We start from the raw sequence: 18,547 nt of genomic DNA on the forward strand, positions 1-18,547 counted from the left end.
CTCTTAAAAAGTTCTTCTATAGACTTAAGTGGCTATAAAACTTTAAAATTAGTTTAATCTATTTTTCTGACCTCAAACACAGGTTATTTTCCACTAGCACTGGAGCAGCTCTACAATACTCAATGTTCCATGAAAAAAGTCATTTTCCACCATGAGTGGCCCTGGGACAGCAAATGTTATGGAAAAAAACTCTAGCTCCGGATGGGACTGCAAAACACGTGTTTAAAAAAAGAGGAAAAAATGGAATCTGCACTATAGGGTGCCCTTAAAATATTCAGTGTTCAAAACCAAATTTCCTCCAACCTTGAAAGCCCTGTGAAATATTACACACCATAAAAACCTTGGCCTACTAACTACCTGCTCTAAAACACTGGATACGTCTTCAGAAATTTGTCCCCCAGCTATGTAGGATCTCATAAAGTATTCTGAGTTTCCCATTCAAGAGCAAGGCAGAACTGTGCTGGCACAAAGCACATTTTGCTGCACTTCACTAGAACTTTGCCTTATTTCAGTGGCTAAATTTGTATGTCTACCTTTCAGAGGAATCAATTCTGGGTCAGCTATACCCACACAATGAATGCCACCTGATTTTTATTTACAATACACCCCCTAACACCTCCAGTGCACTGAGCATAACCTACACAGCAATTGCACCCACTGCTACACCTTTGTGTTTCCTCCAGCAGAATTCTCAAACTGCCTGTATATTCATCTGAGTTATGCTTGGGCAATCAACTTCCAGTGAACCCTAAAGAGCCTAAACCTGCTGCTACTGAAATTACCTGTGTGAACCTTGCCAGCTTCACCAGGAACACACCAGCATGGGGCATTTTGGCACTCAGTGTTACCCCCAGCCTTCCCTCTGACTCTGCCCCTTCTCTGGAAAGCTTCCAAAGCCTCTCCTGCTTCCCACCAGCCTTGCAGCAGCCCCTCTTCCTAGGTGGCAGCAGCATCTGGCAGGATTTAGGTATTCTTACCAACATCTGGTGACCTCCTCAGACAGGTTCCCAAAGCAAGACCCCTTCCCACCCCACTCCTGAACCTCTGTCAGGTTCTGTTTAGCTCTCTGGCTGTCAAAGAGAACTTAATCTTTTTTCCAGCTGGAGAAGTTTAAAGCTAATATTTTTCAAAATCAGGTATTTAAAATAAGGCAACTATTATTTAGCAGCTAATGACTGCTAGAGTGAATTGTGCAGTGAGCCCCCAACAAAGACTCAGTTGGTGTGCATCAGGACACTTCCACAATCCAGCACTGTTAGCACAGACTGGTTTGCCCAGCTGGTGTAATTATATAACTATACTTTCACTTCACTGAATAACAGTGCTGCATCACCAGGGATCACACTTGATCATCAGATGTTTGTCATCATAAAATAGATACATACACATGGACTTCAAAAATATGATTTTATCAGAAATCAAAGCACTACATAAGAATTGCTATCCTTAGTTAGACCAGAAGTCCACTTAACTCTGCATTTTCTCTCCAACAATGGGCACCTGGGGATGTGTAGGCAGAGTACAAAAATCATGTCACTTATTGAACAACCCTTCCTCAAAATACCCTCCAGAAGTAGCCTTTACCTCATGCCTGTTTCCGCTACTGCTCTTCTCTCTACCTCTTCCAGCTCTACTGTGTCATTTTTGAGATGAGGTCAGCAAGTTGCAAACAGGATTCACCACAGTTTTAAAGAATAGCCCATTTATATTTTCTATTATTTCATCCATTCCTCTGCCATTAGTTTTGGTTTGGACAGCACCCAGCAGGCATGCTGGTGTTCCACGGAGCTCAGAACCATGCACAGACCTTTCTCTGACTGCCACATGCACTTGTCTCCCTTTAATGTTATTTGTTCTGTCCTTCTATTATACTAATTATAAATACTGTCACTCCTTCCTCATAAAATAAAACTGCACACATTCCTTTAAACTTTTTAAATCTATTATTAATATCCTTTAGAACATAAAAAAACCCTAAAAGAAATGAGGAGGCAAAATCCTCTGTATTAAAGTTCTATATTTCTTCACTGACACCTTCTAAAGGGGTTAAGCATAGAAGACAAAGAACAGCATCACAGTTACATTTGGAATAGTGTGGGTAAATGAAGCAACAGATGGAAAAATCAAAATCTTGATTTTTCTGGACCTGTTTCAAGTTCCAACACTGACAGCAAATACTTGGTCCACCTTTGTGAAAATCCTGTGCAAGAAGATACAACAGGGTTTGTGTGTTTCTCACAATTTTTTATCAGTATGTTATTATTAGAGAGCCAAAATGTATTCGTAGGAATGCAGAATTTGGATGAAGGTGCAGATTCTACTTTTCTAGGCCTGTGTGCCAAGATATTTCAGAGCTGCAAGGAGAAGTGTAAACAACCTCAGCTCAGTGTGTGTCACTTCCCTGCTCTCACCAGCAAGCGGCACACAACGCACATTTTATTCACATTTCCTCTCTTCCCTCTATTCTACTTCAACTCAGAACTTTCAAAGTTTTTACAATAAATGAAGTCTGACAGTTTTAGTTTATTTTACCAATAATCACAAGACGGGTTTTTTTTGCAAATACAATAAATGTTATCCAAGAGCAATTTGGAGCAATCAGTATTGATATTTATACCATGTGTGTTGATTGAAAAGCTCTTGGCTGTAAGAATGGAATATGAATCTACCCAGAATGTATGAATATCTCCTAACGTATGCTCGTGTGGGAGCTATAAAAGGGAGTTTATTATAATTAGTGGAAAAATAGTCTTGTATAAACTAAAAAGAGAAACCATCAGTTTGTACAGTTCAGCTAACTTTTCTTAGTCTGCTCTTTGATGCTCTTCTATTTACTAGGGCACATTGGTCTTCAGAAATTCAAAGGGCTTTTTTCAATCTCAATATGATTTTTGGAGTGAGAAAGACTTTCAAAAGAATAAAAGAACCAAATTAAAAAAAAACCAAACTTGTACCCAAAAGGCCAACGCTGCACAAAATATTAAAGTTTACATCTTCAATAGGTCAATTTCTTTGCAGAAGAAACTATGGATTGAACAACTCTAAAAAGGTCCTTTAGGTTATTCATTCTGCAGAAAAAAACCCTCAGAGGTCACTGCAGCCAAGAAATTTAAAAGTAATAATTCTGCTACTGGCATGGCACTGATACTCTTCACACACACAGACACTTTGTTCATCAGATGGTTCTTTTATGGAGAACTATTCTGGGGGCTAGCAGGAGTCCCAAGAGCAGATGTGACACCAGTGAGAAATCTGCATGAGTAATGTCTGTGTGGAAGGATCCTGAATAAACTCCTGGCAGAACATGGAGAGCACAAAGGCTCATCCACTGATGTTTCACCCAGTGAAACTCCCAGGGCAAACCCATCCTCGGCAGAGCAGTCAGGAGGAAGGGCAGCGAGGAAGAGGTGCTGCAGATCCAGCCTGACTATACAAGAAGGGCTCTCTCATCATTACTTTTGCAGGTCTGATCATTCCTATTACCTTTTATCAGCATTCACAGTAAAGTTCTCATCCTCCTACACTGCAAATGGCCACGTTTTTGGGTCCCACCCATGAGACAAACGTATCAGCCTACGGTGCTATTAAATTCAATCTTCTGAAGTCAGTGGTTTATTACTTTCCATTAAGGAAAGAAGAACAGGAAAACTCTGCTTACGTCATTGCAAAAGTTTTTCTGCTTCCAGACTTAGTGACATTTTAAGACTTGCAAGCTCTATTTTATTCACAAACAGTAATACTTACTTCCTTGGCAGTGACAGGAAATAAAGCAATTAGATAAATCATTTTTTAAGTCAACACTGGTGTCTCAGCATAACTAAAGTTTGGCTCACCAATATATACAATTCTAAAGCATTTGGAAATCTACAGTCCCATGTGAAAATATTAATTTATATTTAAATTGCTAACTGCTTACCCATCCTAACAATATTAATATTAACAGTGTGACATGAACTCTCTGCTGAATTTGAGATGTAGGTCAGTTATACAAGGAGTTGCCAAACTATAGTTGGAAAATATTACTTCATCAAAGAATTAGCCTTGGTACAACAGTGAATAGCAGAGCCACATGTCCTAATACATGTCAGCCTGGCGCCACTATTGTATGCAGAGCTATTTGCATATATATATTTCTATCACTACCCTGGTTCAGTATCAACACCCTCTGATATGCATTTCCCAGCACGTAAATGTGAGCAGCACACACTGGCTGCTCTGAGCTCGTTCTGTGCACTCCCTTGCAACCTTCGTGGTTATTTGCACTTTCACACATCATCTTCACAAAAGGCTGAGCTCAGCTTGTTAAATGTTTGACAGAATATTGCTGCTGTGACTGAAATATTACACTTCAAACCTCACAGATAGAAATGGTAAGATTAAAAAGAAAATAGGTACCTTTCCAGCAAAGGGTTAGAAAGTAAAATGCAGCAGTGAACTGCTTAATGCATGTTAATTCTGATTGATATTATTCTTCCTCCACAGATGTTGAGCTAGAAAATATCCGTATTCTCTCAGAGCTCGGCACTGTCCTTTGTTTCCTCACTGCAGCTGCAGACTGATGGCTCTAAAAGGTGAGTTCACTTCACCAGCAGGTTTAAAGTTCTATTAGGCTACGGCTGGAGATTTCATTTTCAGTTTTAACAACAGTCTAGACAGATGTGCATCTCCAACAGGGGTAAGGAAAGTTCTTTGATGAGCAAGTCAGCTGCCCATGCTCACCATTGCAGCGATACAGCCCCTCACCCTGGTGGGCTTTAAGCTCTCTAGTGGAGCCCTAGATCATTTCTTGGAAAGAAAGCCCATTTAGGGAAACCCTGAACCTACAAATGTGTATGTAAATTGAAGTGACAGGCAGAAAATAAATAGGACTGGTGTGGGTGACATGCCAAATAAAAAACATTAATGATCAATGACTTTCAGCCTTTACTGGTAATTTATTTTAAGATATAAGGTAAATTCCTGATTCCAATATTACAAGCAACATCACTGCAGTTCTCACTTACCTTTCACTGGACACTCAATCAAAATATTTGCTCCAATTCTTGCCACGATTGTACCTCCAACAACTGCTGAGAAACTTCTGGCTTCCAGATTTGTCACATTTAACACAGCGGACAAGACGACAGGCACCTCTTTGAAATGAGAGGGATAGTAAAGCTTTATTTAACTTCTAAACATAGATCTTGTATGTAAATTCATCATGTTTGGAGCAAAATTCAGTCGGCAAAGCAGCAGCCAGAAAAGACAGGTGGGACAGATACAGGCGGACTGAGTTCACACCTGCTGTGGTTTTAAAGCAACAAGCCCATCTTACTGCTGCCTATTAAATCAGGCAGACTTTCATGGGTTGCCAATAAAAGAAACTATTTCACATTGCAGTGGGCATGGGTGCTTATATGCTTATATTTATACGCACATATATGTGTATATATATATATGTGTGTGTGTGGGTGTGAGAGTGTAAAAACCTGTTTTTGTGGAATGCCACTGTTTTACCTGCACGCAACAGCAGTGATGTTTCCATGTCAAAACCAGAGTCATTAACCACCAGGCATCCATAGGTACCAAGCTCCTTTTGAGTAGGATTCCGAATCTGCACTCTTCCAGGGGTGTCCAGGATCACCCTGCACAATAACCCAGGAAATACAAGGGTTACACCCCTGGTACAAACCCAGCTGAATGTCCTTGCAAAAGTTACAGATAGAGCAGCAAAGCTCCTTTTTAGGAGCTTGCAGAGCCAGAGCAGCACAGGCAGCCCCAGCTCTGCCTCCTCTCCAGGAGCACTCAGGGATACACACAGGGAGGATTGTGCACATCTCCTCCTTCTACAGGGCTGTGTCCTACTTGCAGCCCTTGGAAGGGCAGTGAGTTTGCTACCACAAACCAGGATCCCCTGGGCTCAAAAGTGTGAATAAATCAGAATACCACAATTAAAAGTATTAGGCTTGGCAAGAAATCGATCTCTCCGGACCAGGCTTGGTTTTCAGCAGGATTGGGGAATTCACAAATCTATGGCCTGATCTGACTTTCAAATTACGATGGGGTTGGGGTTGTTGGGGCTTTTTTAAAATGTCGCCATTGAAGGTAAAGTCTTCCACCAAAACCTCACAGGTGTCTTGAGTACCTTGCCTGTCCTCAGAGGAGGATCACAGCCTGGGGAAGAAGCTGAAAATAACAACTTTTCTCCTCTGTTACGTTTCTCAGCACTAAGTTACATGACTTGCCATACACTCAGCACATCCCCAAAACCTGCAGCTGGTGTTTTCCCACACTGAGTATATTTACATAATAGATTAACAAAAAATAATATTAAAAATAATTGTATCTCAACAAAACAAGCCAGCTCATGCATGGCTCAAGTTCATCCCTTTACAAACCTGACAGATAAAGAACATTTACCTCCTCACACTCTTTCAGATGCAATGCTATTAACATCACTTTTGGGTCCACACACCTATATGTAGAGTTTTGTAGAAGAAACCTTACTAGGAAAAAATTAGGAAATAAACCTACTTTGCCTTAAGTGCAAGAATATCAGTCTGGGCAAAAATTAGGAAGCAAACATACTCCATCATGTGAATAAACAAGACACCATCATGTCCACAAAAATTGAAGTATCACTTGCTACAAATTAATGGAAAATTATGCACATTTCACAAAATAAACATAACTGGTGTTTATTAACTGGTGGGAGCCACATGATTCCAAAAACATTTTCACTTTTTAAAATGGCTTAGTTTGGGTATCTTTGCTTTAATTGATAGCTCTGCAGAAGTATATTTTTCTTGGCAGTGCATTTAATCAGTTAAATATGTTGAGAAATATCCAAAAGCATCTTTATCATTTCTGAACCAGTTTTTTCATTACTCAAGAGCTAGCTATAATTCCAAGAGGCTCACACACAAAGTTAATGTTAATATTACCAGGTGAGCTTCTAATTTATCAGCACGGAAGTAGAAGTATTTGCTCAGGCTTGAGCAAATATCTGATTGTAACAGCTTGCTGTACTCATTTGTCAATATCTGAAATGTGATGGTAATACAGGTTCTTTATTATTCTGAATTTCACTGTCCTCAACAGAAATATTTGAAAGTATTGAAAAACATCCATAAAAGCTCATATTTTTCTTTTTCAATTGAAGTTATGCAGCTCCAGTAATACCTAAATAGTGTGTTAAAGAATAGTGTGGGTACCATTAATATTTTCCCTTCTTAAAGTAAGTAAGAGCTAAGACTTCTTTTCATCTATACCATGGCAGATGTTTTTAATGTGTTCCTACTGCATTTAGTATCTGAACAAATCCAATAGCCTCCCTAATTTGAGGGTAAATCTGCTCTTTTTCTGACACAGCTGAAATGATTAAAGCAGATAAAAAAATACAGCCAGGACATCCAAAACACTTCACCTTATAAAAATAGTAAATCGTCCTATGTAGTATCCTGGAAATGGCCAAACACTTGGATGTCAGTAAAGCCAAACAACCTGACAGACACTTGAAAGAATAAAAATAAATTACTTAACTAGAAAGATGGCAGGCCCAGTGGCCATGCTTATCTCATTTTCACAACAGTATGTCCTAATGTTGCACAGCAGGGTGGATTTTTTCCGTCGACAGTGCCATAGTAAGTCATTCAAAAGTAAAAGAGAAGCTATTTACTTACTTTGCAGAGGCTTTTAATGTCTCGCCATCTTTTGTCCAAGTATATTTCACTTCACTCATACCAGCTGTTTCACACACTAGATTGACAAGATGAGTATTCTTGGTCAGAAAAACAGTATTTCCAATTCGTACAGTTACTGTTTTGTTGAAGGAAACTTGAGGAATTTCCCTTTGCCTCATAATAACTGGAACCTTCTGGTCAAACATTAACTTATCGACCGCTTTTGTGCTGAAACGTTCGGATTCATTTGGCGATTTGCTTGGGAGTTTCGAGGGAACTTTCTCATCCTGGGCCCCCTTCCATTTTTCAGCAGCTGGTTGTGGATGCCTGGATAATTCAGCAATCAACTGGAAGATGAGCTGGGACGCCAGGTCATCGCTGACTTCGCCAGTTTCAATGAGCTGGCTCATGTTCCTCATGAGCTCCTCGAACTGAGCCGTGTCCATGCTGTAGGCACCCTGCAGAACTGCAGCCTCCAGGCGCTTGTTCCTGAACTCCTGAGAGCTGAACTCCTCTGCTGAATTGCTCCCAAAGCTCCCGAGGTTCCTCAGGAATGGCTGATCATTGACTTGCCTGTCGCCCAGGTAGAGCTCGTTCTTCTTGCTCCACATTTGCCACATTTTGCTCATCTTGTGCCATTTAGCCCCGAGGCTGTTGGCCTCGTTGTGATCTGGGTGGCTGGGCTGGCTGGGCTGTTTTTGGGGGGCTGGGGGCTCGATGAGCCTGTTGTCAGTCCCGATGAGTTTGAGCACAAAGGTCTCATGCACAGAGCCCGCGATGCACCGGTACACGCCGATATCCGCAGCCTCCAGGGAGTGGATTTTCAGCGAGCCCGACTTGGTGATGCCAAGCCTCTTGGAGTTTTCTAAGCGCTGTCCATCCTTCTCCCAGCGGATAAGGGACTTCTGGAACCTTCTCACGGGGCACTTAATGACCACAGAGGTTTTTGGGAGTAGGTAGGCTCGGCTTCCGATGGTAAAATTAATGCGCTTCTCCGGCCGTGTCTGAATGTAAACCCGGTGAATGCTGACAATCTGAGGTCCATGGGCAGAAAACTTTGCTGGAAGCTTGGGCTTGATCTCTGCAAGAAAACAATGTGTTGAAAAGCATCTAGTCATTGGCAGTCATGCTAACAAAATCTGCTTTTCACAGAATGCTTGAAAGAGCTTTTCCTGACTTTGTTCAAGTCAGACTGCAACACACAGAGCTTTTATCTGAGTCACAAAAATGCAAAAATATGAACAACAAGAAACCATAACATTCCCTTGCTTTGGCCAAGAATTCTATTGCTTCTTCCCCAAATCTCCTAGCAATAAAAGGATCCAGGCAACATATACCTATGTGAAGGACATAGATAGTGCACATATATATGAGAGGATATGTACACATACTATATATTACTCCATGTATATGCTCATATTCCAGTTATATTTCCTACTGCTGCCTCAGAAAGGCTATGCATGATGGAAATGAAAAAACAGAATTAAAAAAATGTGAACACATTATCACTTTCCCCACATTTGAGCACTGTTGAGTGCAGAATGACCTAAATAAAACAAAATCTATCCAAAATGTAAGGCTCCCCTTGACTCTTATTTAAAATGTTGGCTGGCTGTGCTGGTTGCCTGAGTCAAGCCAAACTGATAGCAGTGCAGGAGGTGAAAGAAACAGTCAGTGAAGACACAGCACATGCAACAGGCAAAGCCACCCTGTAATCACACGCTGAGGGTAATTCATTAGGGTTGAAAGATGAGTTGCTGACAGTATTGTGCCAAGAAAGCAGGGAGGGAAGCAAGGAAAGAGAGAAAAAAGGCAGAATTTTGAGAGGCTGAATAGAGTGATCAGATGAATTACAAAAGCAGGCAATAACAGCATAAAGGTTTGTGCAGGCTGGATATAGAGACAAAGGGTATTATGAAACTCCTCCTGCACTGAACTGCAGGCACCTGGATGCTGGAAGGTTTCCAGGAAGCTGCCTGGATGAAGATGCTGGAAGGTGTCATAGACAACTTTTATGAAAAATCCTTTCCTTAGGATTTTTCCTCCTGAGAAGCTGAGAGGCCTCATGAACAAAATGTAAACAATGATTATGTGCTGCTGTGAAATGCAACAGGTGCATCTGTGATTGGCTCATGTTAGTTTGTTTGGAATGAATGGCCAGTCACAGTCAGCTGGCTTGGATTCTCTGTCCGAGACAGAAGCTTTTGTTATCATTCTTTCCTATTCTATTTTTAGCTAGCCTTATGATGAGAACCTTTTCTTCTATTCTTTAGTATCGTTTTAATGTAATATATATCATAAAATAATAAATCAAGCCTTCTGAAACGTGGAGTCAGATCTTTGTCTCTTCCCCAATCCAAGAGCCCTGTGAACACTGTCACAGGAAGGCTTCTGGGGAGCTGCCTGGATAAATATGCTGGAAGGTTTCTGGGGATCTGCCTGGATGAACAGCCCTGTGGCAGGCGTTCCCAGGGATGGGAAAGCACAGGAGGCACAGGGGTGTTTTGGATGCAGAGCTGTGGATGCCGCGGTGCTGACAGCGCTGGCAGCAGCAGTGCCCGCTCTGACCAGCGGAGCGAGCCTGGCGGGAGCGCCGGGCAGGACGGACAGAGCTCGGCATGAACAGGGACACACACACACCCCGAGCCCTTCCAGATCGGCCACACGGGAAGGGTCGGGAAACAACGCTGCTGGTGCTGGAAAAGAGCCCCGCTGTGCTCGGTGACCCAGAGCTTTGGTATGTGATGGAGAGAAAGCTCAGAGCCCGCAGAAAGGAGCTGATGGCCAGGAAATGGACACAGGGATCAAAACATTCCTCAGCTCGTCTGAATCTGAAATCGGTGCTGCTTTTCCACTTGGGAGGTACTTAAATAAAAAGACAACTAGGCTGATGGCACAGAAATGATACCCGAAAATCTGTGTATACATGTGCTCCAAATATGCTGTGAAGAAATAGGTGAAAAGCTAAATGCTTCAAGCATTCAATAAGTGTGTACACTATAGGAACTACACCCTGGAGTGCGTTCTTATGCTTATGAAACAAAATGGTTATTTTCAATGTTTTGGGTAATGAGTTCAGACCTGTGGGGATATCATGGTTTCATAATTACACAGCTTTTAAATCGGCATTTGTTATCCAGACACAAGATTCCCTCAACCATTTCACATAGTACAACAATTATATTGTTTTAGGCATTCAGTTTACTAAAATTATTAAAGTAGCGTCCTGTTTTTAATAAGTTATTGGGCCCCAAATATTTGAGAATATATCAGGGAAACGTTCCAATATTAAATATTCTACTTTCAAAACCCAACTTACAGACACAGTAAGTGTAACTTTAAACACACAAATTAAAATACTTCAGGCTGTGGTCTGTTTACACTAGTTATTCCAGCTTAGAATTAAACCCAGTGCATACTTATAAATATGTTAACAAGTCTCATCCATTTCATTTCTTTAAAAAAGACAGACCACTAACTCTCATTAGCAGCTCAACACTGAAGGGTGTGTGTGTATTTTTACTGGTGACTGGTGAGCAAGGCTGAGAGTGAAACAAAGTTCAGAGTTGTGGATGGCAGGCCATATAAATATATAAGGTCACATGAATGTATGAGGCCACATAACTCTGCATTCTCTAGGTCCTTACTGTCATTCAATCTTGCAGCTGCTGAGGTAATGGACTGTTTGGGAGGGTAAAGGTAAATCTTATGGAATATGTGCTGGAGCCTTTGGACCTCATTATCACCTGATACAAATCCATCTGCATCTGTGACCTGTAATGGTCCTGAACAGCTTCAGCTGGGTTTCAGATCCTGGTGACCTCAGGGCTAGACTGGTGTTATTTCCTATTTCTCAGAGCCCGGAGTCAGGAATGTTTCTACTTAATAAGCACTCCTAAGTCAGAAAGCAGCTACAATTACCAGTCTCAGGGTAAAAGATTAAGTCTAAAATGACTCAGCATTGTCATGAGACAGTAAAAAAGGCACTCGTGAGCCACAGAAGCATCATCTTGAAGAGGGAGAATTAGAAACTGCTCTCCAAGCCAAGAAGCCCCAACAGCACTCACACCACACTGCTCCTCACCCATCCACATCACTCCTTGTCCTACAGAGGAGATGTGGATGCAGAGGAGATGCCTCCTGCACATTCCTGGGACTCCAGAGCCTGCTGCTGTCCCAGCCCTGGCTCCTTCTGCAAGACCCAGGCAGGAGCTGCAGGTGTGGAGCAGCCTGACACCTTCCCCTGCCCTCCTGGTGCACTGTGAGAGAATCCCCAGGCAGATCCGAGCTGCAAAGGCTCCCCTGCTCCACAGAGTGATGGAAATGCAGGGAGAGGACAGTAATTCTCTTTATGGCTTTGATCTGCTCCCATTCTGGCCAATGCTGCTCCCTCTGCAGCCCCGTGTGCTGCTCTCTAGGCACCGTGCTGGAAGCTGACATGCTGACATTAATATCAGTCTGAACCAAGCAAATTGCAAAGCAGCTCCACTGCCATTCAACTATCCACAATTAATTAAATTCAGATAGATATGCAACTCAAAATATTTTATTAAACCTTATGCCAAGGACATTCCTGAAAGTCCACGGGGCTTTATTTAAGTGGAGTTTTGAACCTCAGGATTTTGGCATGTTAATCTGAAATTCAGGCCAGGGAAAGAAGTTTCATATTATGTATGAATCAGTAATTATTCTATTTCTTATGTTGTTTTGTGAATCATTTTTAAAGCAAAGCTTCAAAATGTATGAAGTAGCCATTTCTTCACAACACCATGAGTTGAGTCAAAACATGGTTATATCTGACCTGTAATCAGAACCAAACCATTGATAATGGCTTTTTGTTTTCCCTCAGCTCAAAACTAAAATCTCTTTTTTTTTCCCCTGTCCTCTCAGCCCCCTGCTCCCCAAATCTGCAAACCAATACTCTCCATTATAAAGGAAGGGGAACACAGGTTCACACATAAGGAACCTGCATTTAGACCTGCCTATTCTAAATTAGTGGATGTAATTGAACACACTCTGTATCACAGAGGGTTTTACATCACTGTTAAACAATTAGTGCAACTACCATCAGTATCACAACCCAATTGTGCCCAAACTGCACAATTCCCACAGACAATCCTTCTGAAGAAATTCTTATATAGACAGTAATAAAACATCAGATTTTTCAAATAATGCCTGTATTGTCACCACTCCCTGTGCAGCTAATGAGGCCAAGACTGTAATTTTTACAGGGAGAGATAGAAATTATACCTAAAATTATCACTGGCACAGAGTTTCAGGTTTTGAATTCCACCATGTTAAGCAAAATGTCCAGTGTAATACAAACATACAGAGAAAAGACAAGGCAGATCTGGATTCTTATCTTTTCTAATGTCCTTTGTAATTTATGTTAAATTTATTAATTTTTCTCTTTTTTTTCCAGTTGGAATAGTGTAAATGATAAAGGAAAAATCAGATCAAATGGTGCATAAGAGTGAAGGTGAGAGATATGCACCATAATATGTATTCAAAAACTACTTCTTGAGATCATAACCTTTGTTTTTGAGTGGTAGAAATGAAAATAACAGTAATCCTGTTATTACTGGTATAGCAATTATGACACTCAGTTTGTGCCAAGTTATGTTGTGATAGTGTAGGGAGATGAGTGAATTAATGTGCACGCAGATTTCTCCTTATAAATAGATCATTCCAAATCAGCAAGGAACCAGATAAATTCACATACTTACTGTTGCAGGCATTCATCTGACAAGACCTTACAAGCAGGGAAGGAGACAGAGCACTGCACATCGATCCATTTAATGTGACATATTGGCCCTTTGCTGTGAGGTTTTGGCAGGCAAGCTTCCTTCTCTGGATTCCAACACCACAGCTTACTGAGCACTGTGAAAGGAAGGATGCAGTCAAGCTAAACCTGGTGCTCCACACCACAAATGCTCATTTTAAACTAGTTTGTTTTGTGGTGGTTTTCTTTTAATATTTTTTTAAATTTTTTAGTTCTGAAAGAATACACTACCTCATAAGAATCCTTGTGTTATCTAGTTATTAGACTGATTTATTAGTTATTAAACTCTCTCCACTTTTCCAGGCAATAAGAATATAAGAGAGACAGTTTTTCCAGCAAGCAAGTAGTGAATTAAAGTAACACGACAGTGTTTATGCCCAGCCATGGGCAAAACAGAGCAATAAGATCTGGTACCTGAGAGAAACAACTCAGCAGGTTCTAAACAGTCTCTGAAAAGTCTCTCAGCCCTCTCTGAAACTGTAATTGCAGCTTCTAAATTCAATTTTCTAAATCATTTTGAATGGGGAGTGGTAGCAGGCTTGCATTAATCAGGAAAGCAGGAGGATGTATTCCAGAATAATGCAAAGATTTGCTTTTTGGAAGCTGTACCATGAAATTATTGATAGCAAACATGTATGGTGGAAAGCCTGCAATGTCCCCCAGTGACTGAAGCACTGTGATCAGTCTGGCTGCAGGCTGGCATGCACAGTTTAGTTCAGGACAGGCTTTGTGACAGCTTCAGCTGCCCTGGCAGCTCCAAACAGCTCATTTACCCAGGCAGAAACCTTCAGAGCTTTTGTTGCAATGGAGGGGTTTGGTTCACTACTACTGAGGTTTGCTTACCTTGGACCATTCTCCAAAGACCAGCTGAGGAGGACAATCAACTTTTGCACAGGCTTTACTAGTTGGCAATTTGGGTTCCTGGCAGGTGTCATCAGGGTGTTTCAGGAAACTCCCATCTGTCAGCAGCTGCTTACAGGACACCCTGCGGCTCTGAATGCCCCCTCCACAGGTACGCGAACACTGAGGAGGAGAAGAATCAAATACAGCATTTACACCTGCACGGACATCTGTGCTCCTGAAAAATGACATCTACTTTCAAGGAGACATCAAGCAGCATGGAAAAATTCAATGCTAAAATAGTTAATATATTGGAGATGAGAACTGGAGTTCAAATGTCAAACATACTACCTGAATGTATGGAAGTAGTAGAAATCTTAGAGAAAACCATGCATCTTATGAATTAAGCCAATGTCATGAATATATTAATAGAAGAAGGAGAAGAAGGGGAAGAAGGAGAAGAAGGGGAAGAAGGAGAAGAAGGACAAGAAGAAAGTGATTGTGTTTAGAGAGCATAGGGAGAGTGATGATGTGTGGAATAACAGGTATCCATCCGTCTGAAATCCTAACAATGAGTTCCACCTCATCCTGTGACTACCCATCAGCACAGGAGTCTAAAGCAGTGGTTCTGGGTTAGTTTGTTCAATGATGGAATTTGAAACACCCACGGAAGGTCGGGAGCTGCCTTCCATGCAGGATAGTTTCTGGTCCCTGGCCAGAGGAGCCTATTTAGACCCTTGCTGTGGCCCAGCCATACCTGCTGCCATTCCTCGGCGTGCCAGGCAGGGGGACAGTCAATCTGGTTGCAGGCCTGCAGGGAGGGCGGCCGTGGCTCCGGGCACAGGTGGGCAGCAGGAGCGGGCGCCCCGGGCTGCTGGCAGGACACAGCGCGGCTCTGGATGCCCACCCCGCAGCTCGCCGAGCAGCGGCTCCAGGGGCCGCTCTGCCACCTGCGCCAAAACACAACAAAACTCTGCTTCAGCAGCCCTCCTCACCCTGGGCAAGGAGCAGTCTCACCCAGACAGAGCCCAGCAAAAAGCTCAGCTGCAGGCACGGTTATTCGGTTATTGATCGATGGCTAAAACGCCCCTTCGGTTTGGCTGGAGCACAAAAGTGTAAATTGGTAACAAGCAATTGCAGAATTTATTAACAATAAAGTAACAAACTTTGTCATTTTCAGACAAATTTTACTCCAGTATTTACCTTCAGAGTGGTCCTCTTAAAAGCAGCCTGCTGGCAACCTGCTGATGTTTACATTGATAAATGTAAATATGTAAATAGACCTTTCTTATATTTAGAAAACTTCCTTTAGATGCGTATATGTTTTCTATCAAACATCCTGTTCCTGTTAGCTTGTTCCCTACACTTAGCAAGAGCAGGTTTCTGCAAACACATAGAAACAAATTTAAAAGGATCTCAGGGATGTCAGAGATCAGAAATGGGTAAACAAGTCAGCACACATCAAAATTTCACATACGGCCCTTTCAAGGGATCAAAAGGCCTAGAGGTTTTCTGGGATTTAGACTGGGTTTGTTCTTTCCCCAGAACGTCCAAATAAACATAAGAACTACATGAGGCTACTAAAGAAGCATTAAATTAAGGTGCATTTAAATCATCATTTCATTTTTTTTTTAATTCAATATAGATAAAAAGTGAATATCCTCAGCCTTTCTTTTGTGAAATATCCTCAAAATTTTCCTTCTACTACTAGGAGAGTTAAGGCTCTTTTTCCAACTCTGGCAGATATTCAACATGGAAGAGATTTATTTCAGAAAATGTCCCCTATTTCATCAGTGAGATATGAAGAGTGGAAAAGGAGCGAACAAGACCAAAAAAACACCCCAATCCCAAAACCTTGCTGAAAACGGAAGTAGTGAAATTCCATCCCAAAAGCACAACCACAGTCCTGCAATCTGAACCCTTTCTGAGAAAGCCAATGTTTATTTAAGCCCCATTAACCCTTCCTTTGCCACCACATAATTCCATTATTCCAGGGTACCTCGGGGGGCAGAGCTTCGTGTTGCAGGTCCGAGTCATCGGGGGTGGCCTCTTGGAACTGTCACACAGGCTTTCAGTGACACCTTGCTTTGTGTCCACGTGCAGGCACATGGCAATGGCTTCCTGTGTGCCTGCGTTTGAAAGGAAAACACCCATAAAACACTGGAAATGGAGGAGATTTCTGTCAAGCTTGCTCTTGAGTAATAATCAGTAAAAAAAAGCACTGGATTAGATAGCTGGCTTAAAAGTAACATCTCAAGCAAAAAGGAATGCAGAGACAGTTTATATACTTAATTCTCAGAAGATATTTGTGAATTATATCTTAACTTTACTTCTGTGATATTTGAAAGTCATCATTTGACATTCTACTGCACTGAAAACCAATAAAGACCAGGTTTTTCTGTCAAGCTACTACCAGAGGCTGCATGCACTGGTTCTGTAATGATCCTAAACCAGCTGCTACCTCCATTGCCAAAATTGAGGTGAAAGTGATTGCTTCTCACTTACCTTGCCTTTAATAAAAACCTACAGATCTGCAAAAAATGTTATAAAATGAGAAAACTTGCAAAGCCATAGTGAGGAGAAACGTTCTATGTTTAGTCAGCCATTCTCAGTGGCCAAGAGATGCAATGGTTTTGCTGAAGGCAGCAAATCTGACCAGCCTAGAGCTTTCCTGACTAGTTACCATTCTTGGCACCTTCTGATCTGCAGCTCTTGCTACCTGGATCTTATTTCTAAAGTATGGAAGATTACTAATGCTCAAGTTTCTATGAGCAAAATGAAACGTAATATAAGTTTCCTTTAGAACAAGACAGCTTAGTGAACACACATTCAGTGAACTACTCCTATTTTAAACTTTTGCAATTATCCAATTTCATATATCATATTTTTTTAGTATAAAAGCCTTGCTTAGTTTCAAAGCTCACTCACATGCTCATAAATTACAAGATGGTTGTGATGTGCCTGGGGGATTCTGTGTATCTGGGTTGTTCTATATGAGCTATACTAATGATCCAAGTCCTGTAGAACAAAACAGCTGAAATCATAAAATACCTTTATTGTTTCCAGGTTAAAATGGCTCTTGAAGAGCCAGTTTCATAGAATTTAAAATTCCTTTCCTTATCTTTCACTTATCTTCAGTGATTTTGTAAGGACACTGCTGACCACCACCCATTCTGATTCCAGAGGGCTGGAATACCTGACACAGAAAGTTCCACCCCCAGGCCAATATTTCTCTCCTGTACACAGCACTGACATTTTTTCATAAACCAAAGGTGTTCCCTCCATCTATGAGCAATTTTGATTCAATCCAGTGCATTAGCCAGCCCAGGCCACAGCCCCACCTGAGTCAGTCCAACTACTTCAGACACCTCAGCAGGGGTAAACCAGTAGCAATTTTCAGAATAACACAAATTCCAATTTCTTTCAGGCTCTCTGGTACACCTTGAGATCCCCTCTCAAGGGACTCATTTGCAGTTCAGAAAGCCCTTGTTATATAAATGTTTTGACTACATCCACACAGTGATGAATTTTTATAGAACAAAAGAGCTGACCTTAAATATGATTGATAACCTATTCAGTTCTCCTGTATCAAAGTATTGATAATTCTATTAATGTAGAACACACGCATTGAGGGAAAACTACTAGTCAGGCTGAGAATAAATATTTAACAACAAATACCATGACTGCAATACAGGCATGAAAATGCCCAAAGATGACAAAGCAATAAACATATTTTTTCTTCTATAAGTAGAGGAATCAAAAGCTTTCTTTGAAGTCAGTCCTCAAGTGTTTGTTTAACAGGAGCAGCTTCCCTTTCCCCTTACATAGGAAATGCACATTTGATTGTCTACAGGAGAAAAGGAAGCATTTAGAGTTTGGTTCTGACAGAAACAGATTTGCCTTACCAGACAAGTAATAAAACCCATGCCAAGCATCCGTATAATGTATATTTTAGGTCATAATCTACTGTACGCTACCAAGCTTTAGCTTTGCTGACCTCCCTATGTTTCTGTGAGAAAACCTTGCTCCAAGGTGATGCTTCTGCTCTGGAACAGGTTGCACCCCATAGAATTGTCTTAACATCTCCCACAAAGGAGGGGAATGAAATGAAATTCCCCTCAGACCATCTAAATTGTCAATAATGCCATGGGAACTTTTTATCTTGGTGTTATATAATCTAAACTGGCCAGCCGAATGAACAAGAGGCATGTCATACCAGGTAATGGGGTCTGTCTACAAATTGGCACCTGGAGTTCATTAAGGG

General features: G+C 41.4%; 1 protein-coding gene across 1 annotated transcript in view; it reads right to left on the bottom strand.

Annotated features, from left to right (window-relative positions):
* ADAMTSL3 (ADAMTS like 3) overlaps window positions 1-18,547 on the bottom strand; it is a 165,463-nt gene that overhangs the window by 15,618 nt on the left and 131,298 nt on the right. The window contains exons 16-22 of the mRNA XM_054272627.1: window positions 16,283-16,412; window positions 15,041-15,233; window positions 14,287-14,466; window positions 13,388-13,541; window positions 7,662-8,742; window positions 5,497-5,624; window positions 5,004-5,132 (exon numbers count right to left, since the gene is read on the bottom strand). Of these exons, the coding sequence (XP_054128602.1) occupies window positions 5,004-5,132; window positions 5,497-5,624; window positions 7,662-8,742; window positions 13,388-13,541; window positions 14,287-14,466; window positions 15,041-15,233; window positions 16,283-16,412 (1,995 nt within the window). The remainder of the gene's footprint in view (window positions 1-5,003; window positions 5,133-5,496; window positions 5,625-7,661; window positions 8,743-13,387; window positions 13,542-14,286; window positions 14,467-15,040; window positions 15,234-16,282; window positions 16,413-18,547) is intronic.

The sequence above is a fragment of the Melozone crissalis genome, unplaced genomic scaffold (genome assembly GCF_028551555.1).
Source record: "Melozone crissalis strain CALT ecotype California unplaced genomic scaffold, PUWL_Pcris_2 ptg000014l_1, whole genome shotgun sequence".
Taxonomy (NCBI): domain Eukaryota; kingdom Metazoa; phylum Chordata; class Aves; order Passeriformes; family Passerellidae; genus Melozone; species Melozone crissalis.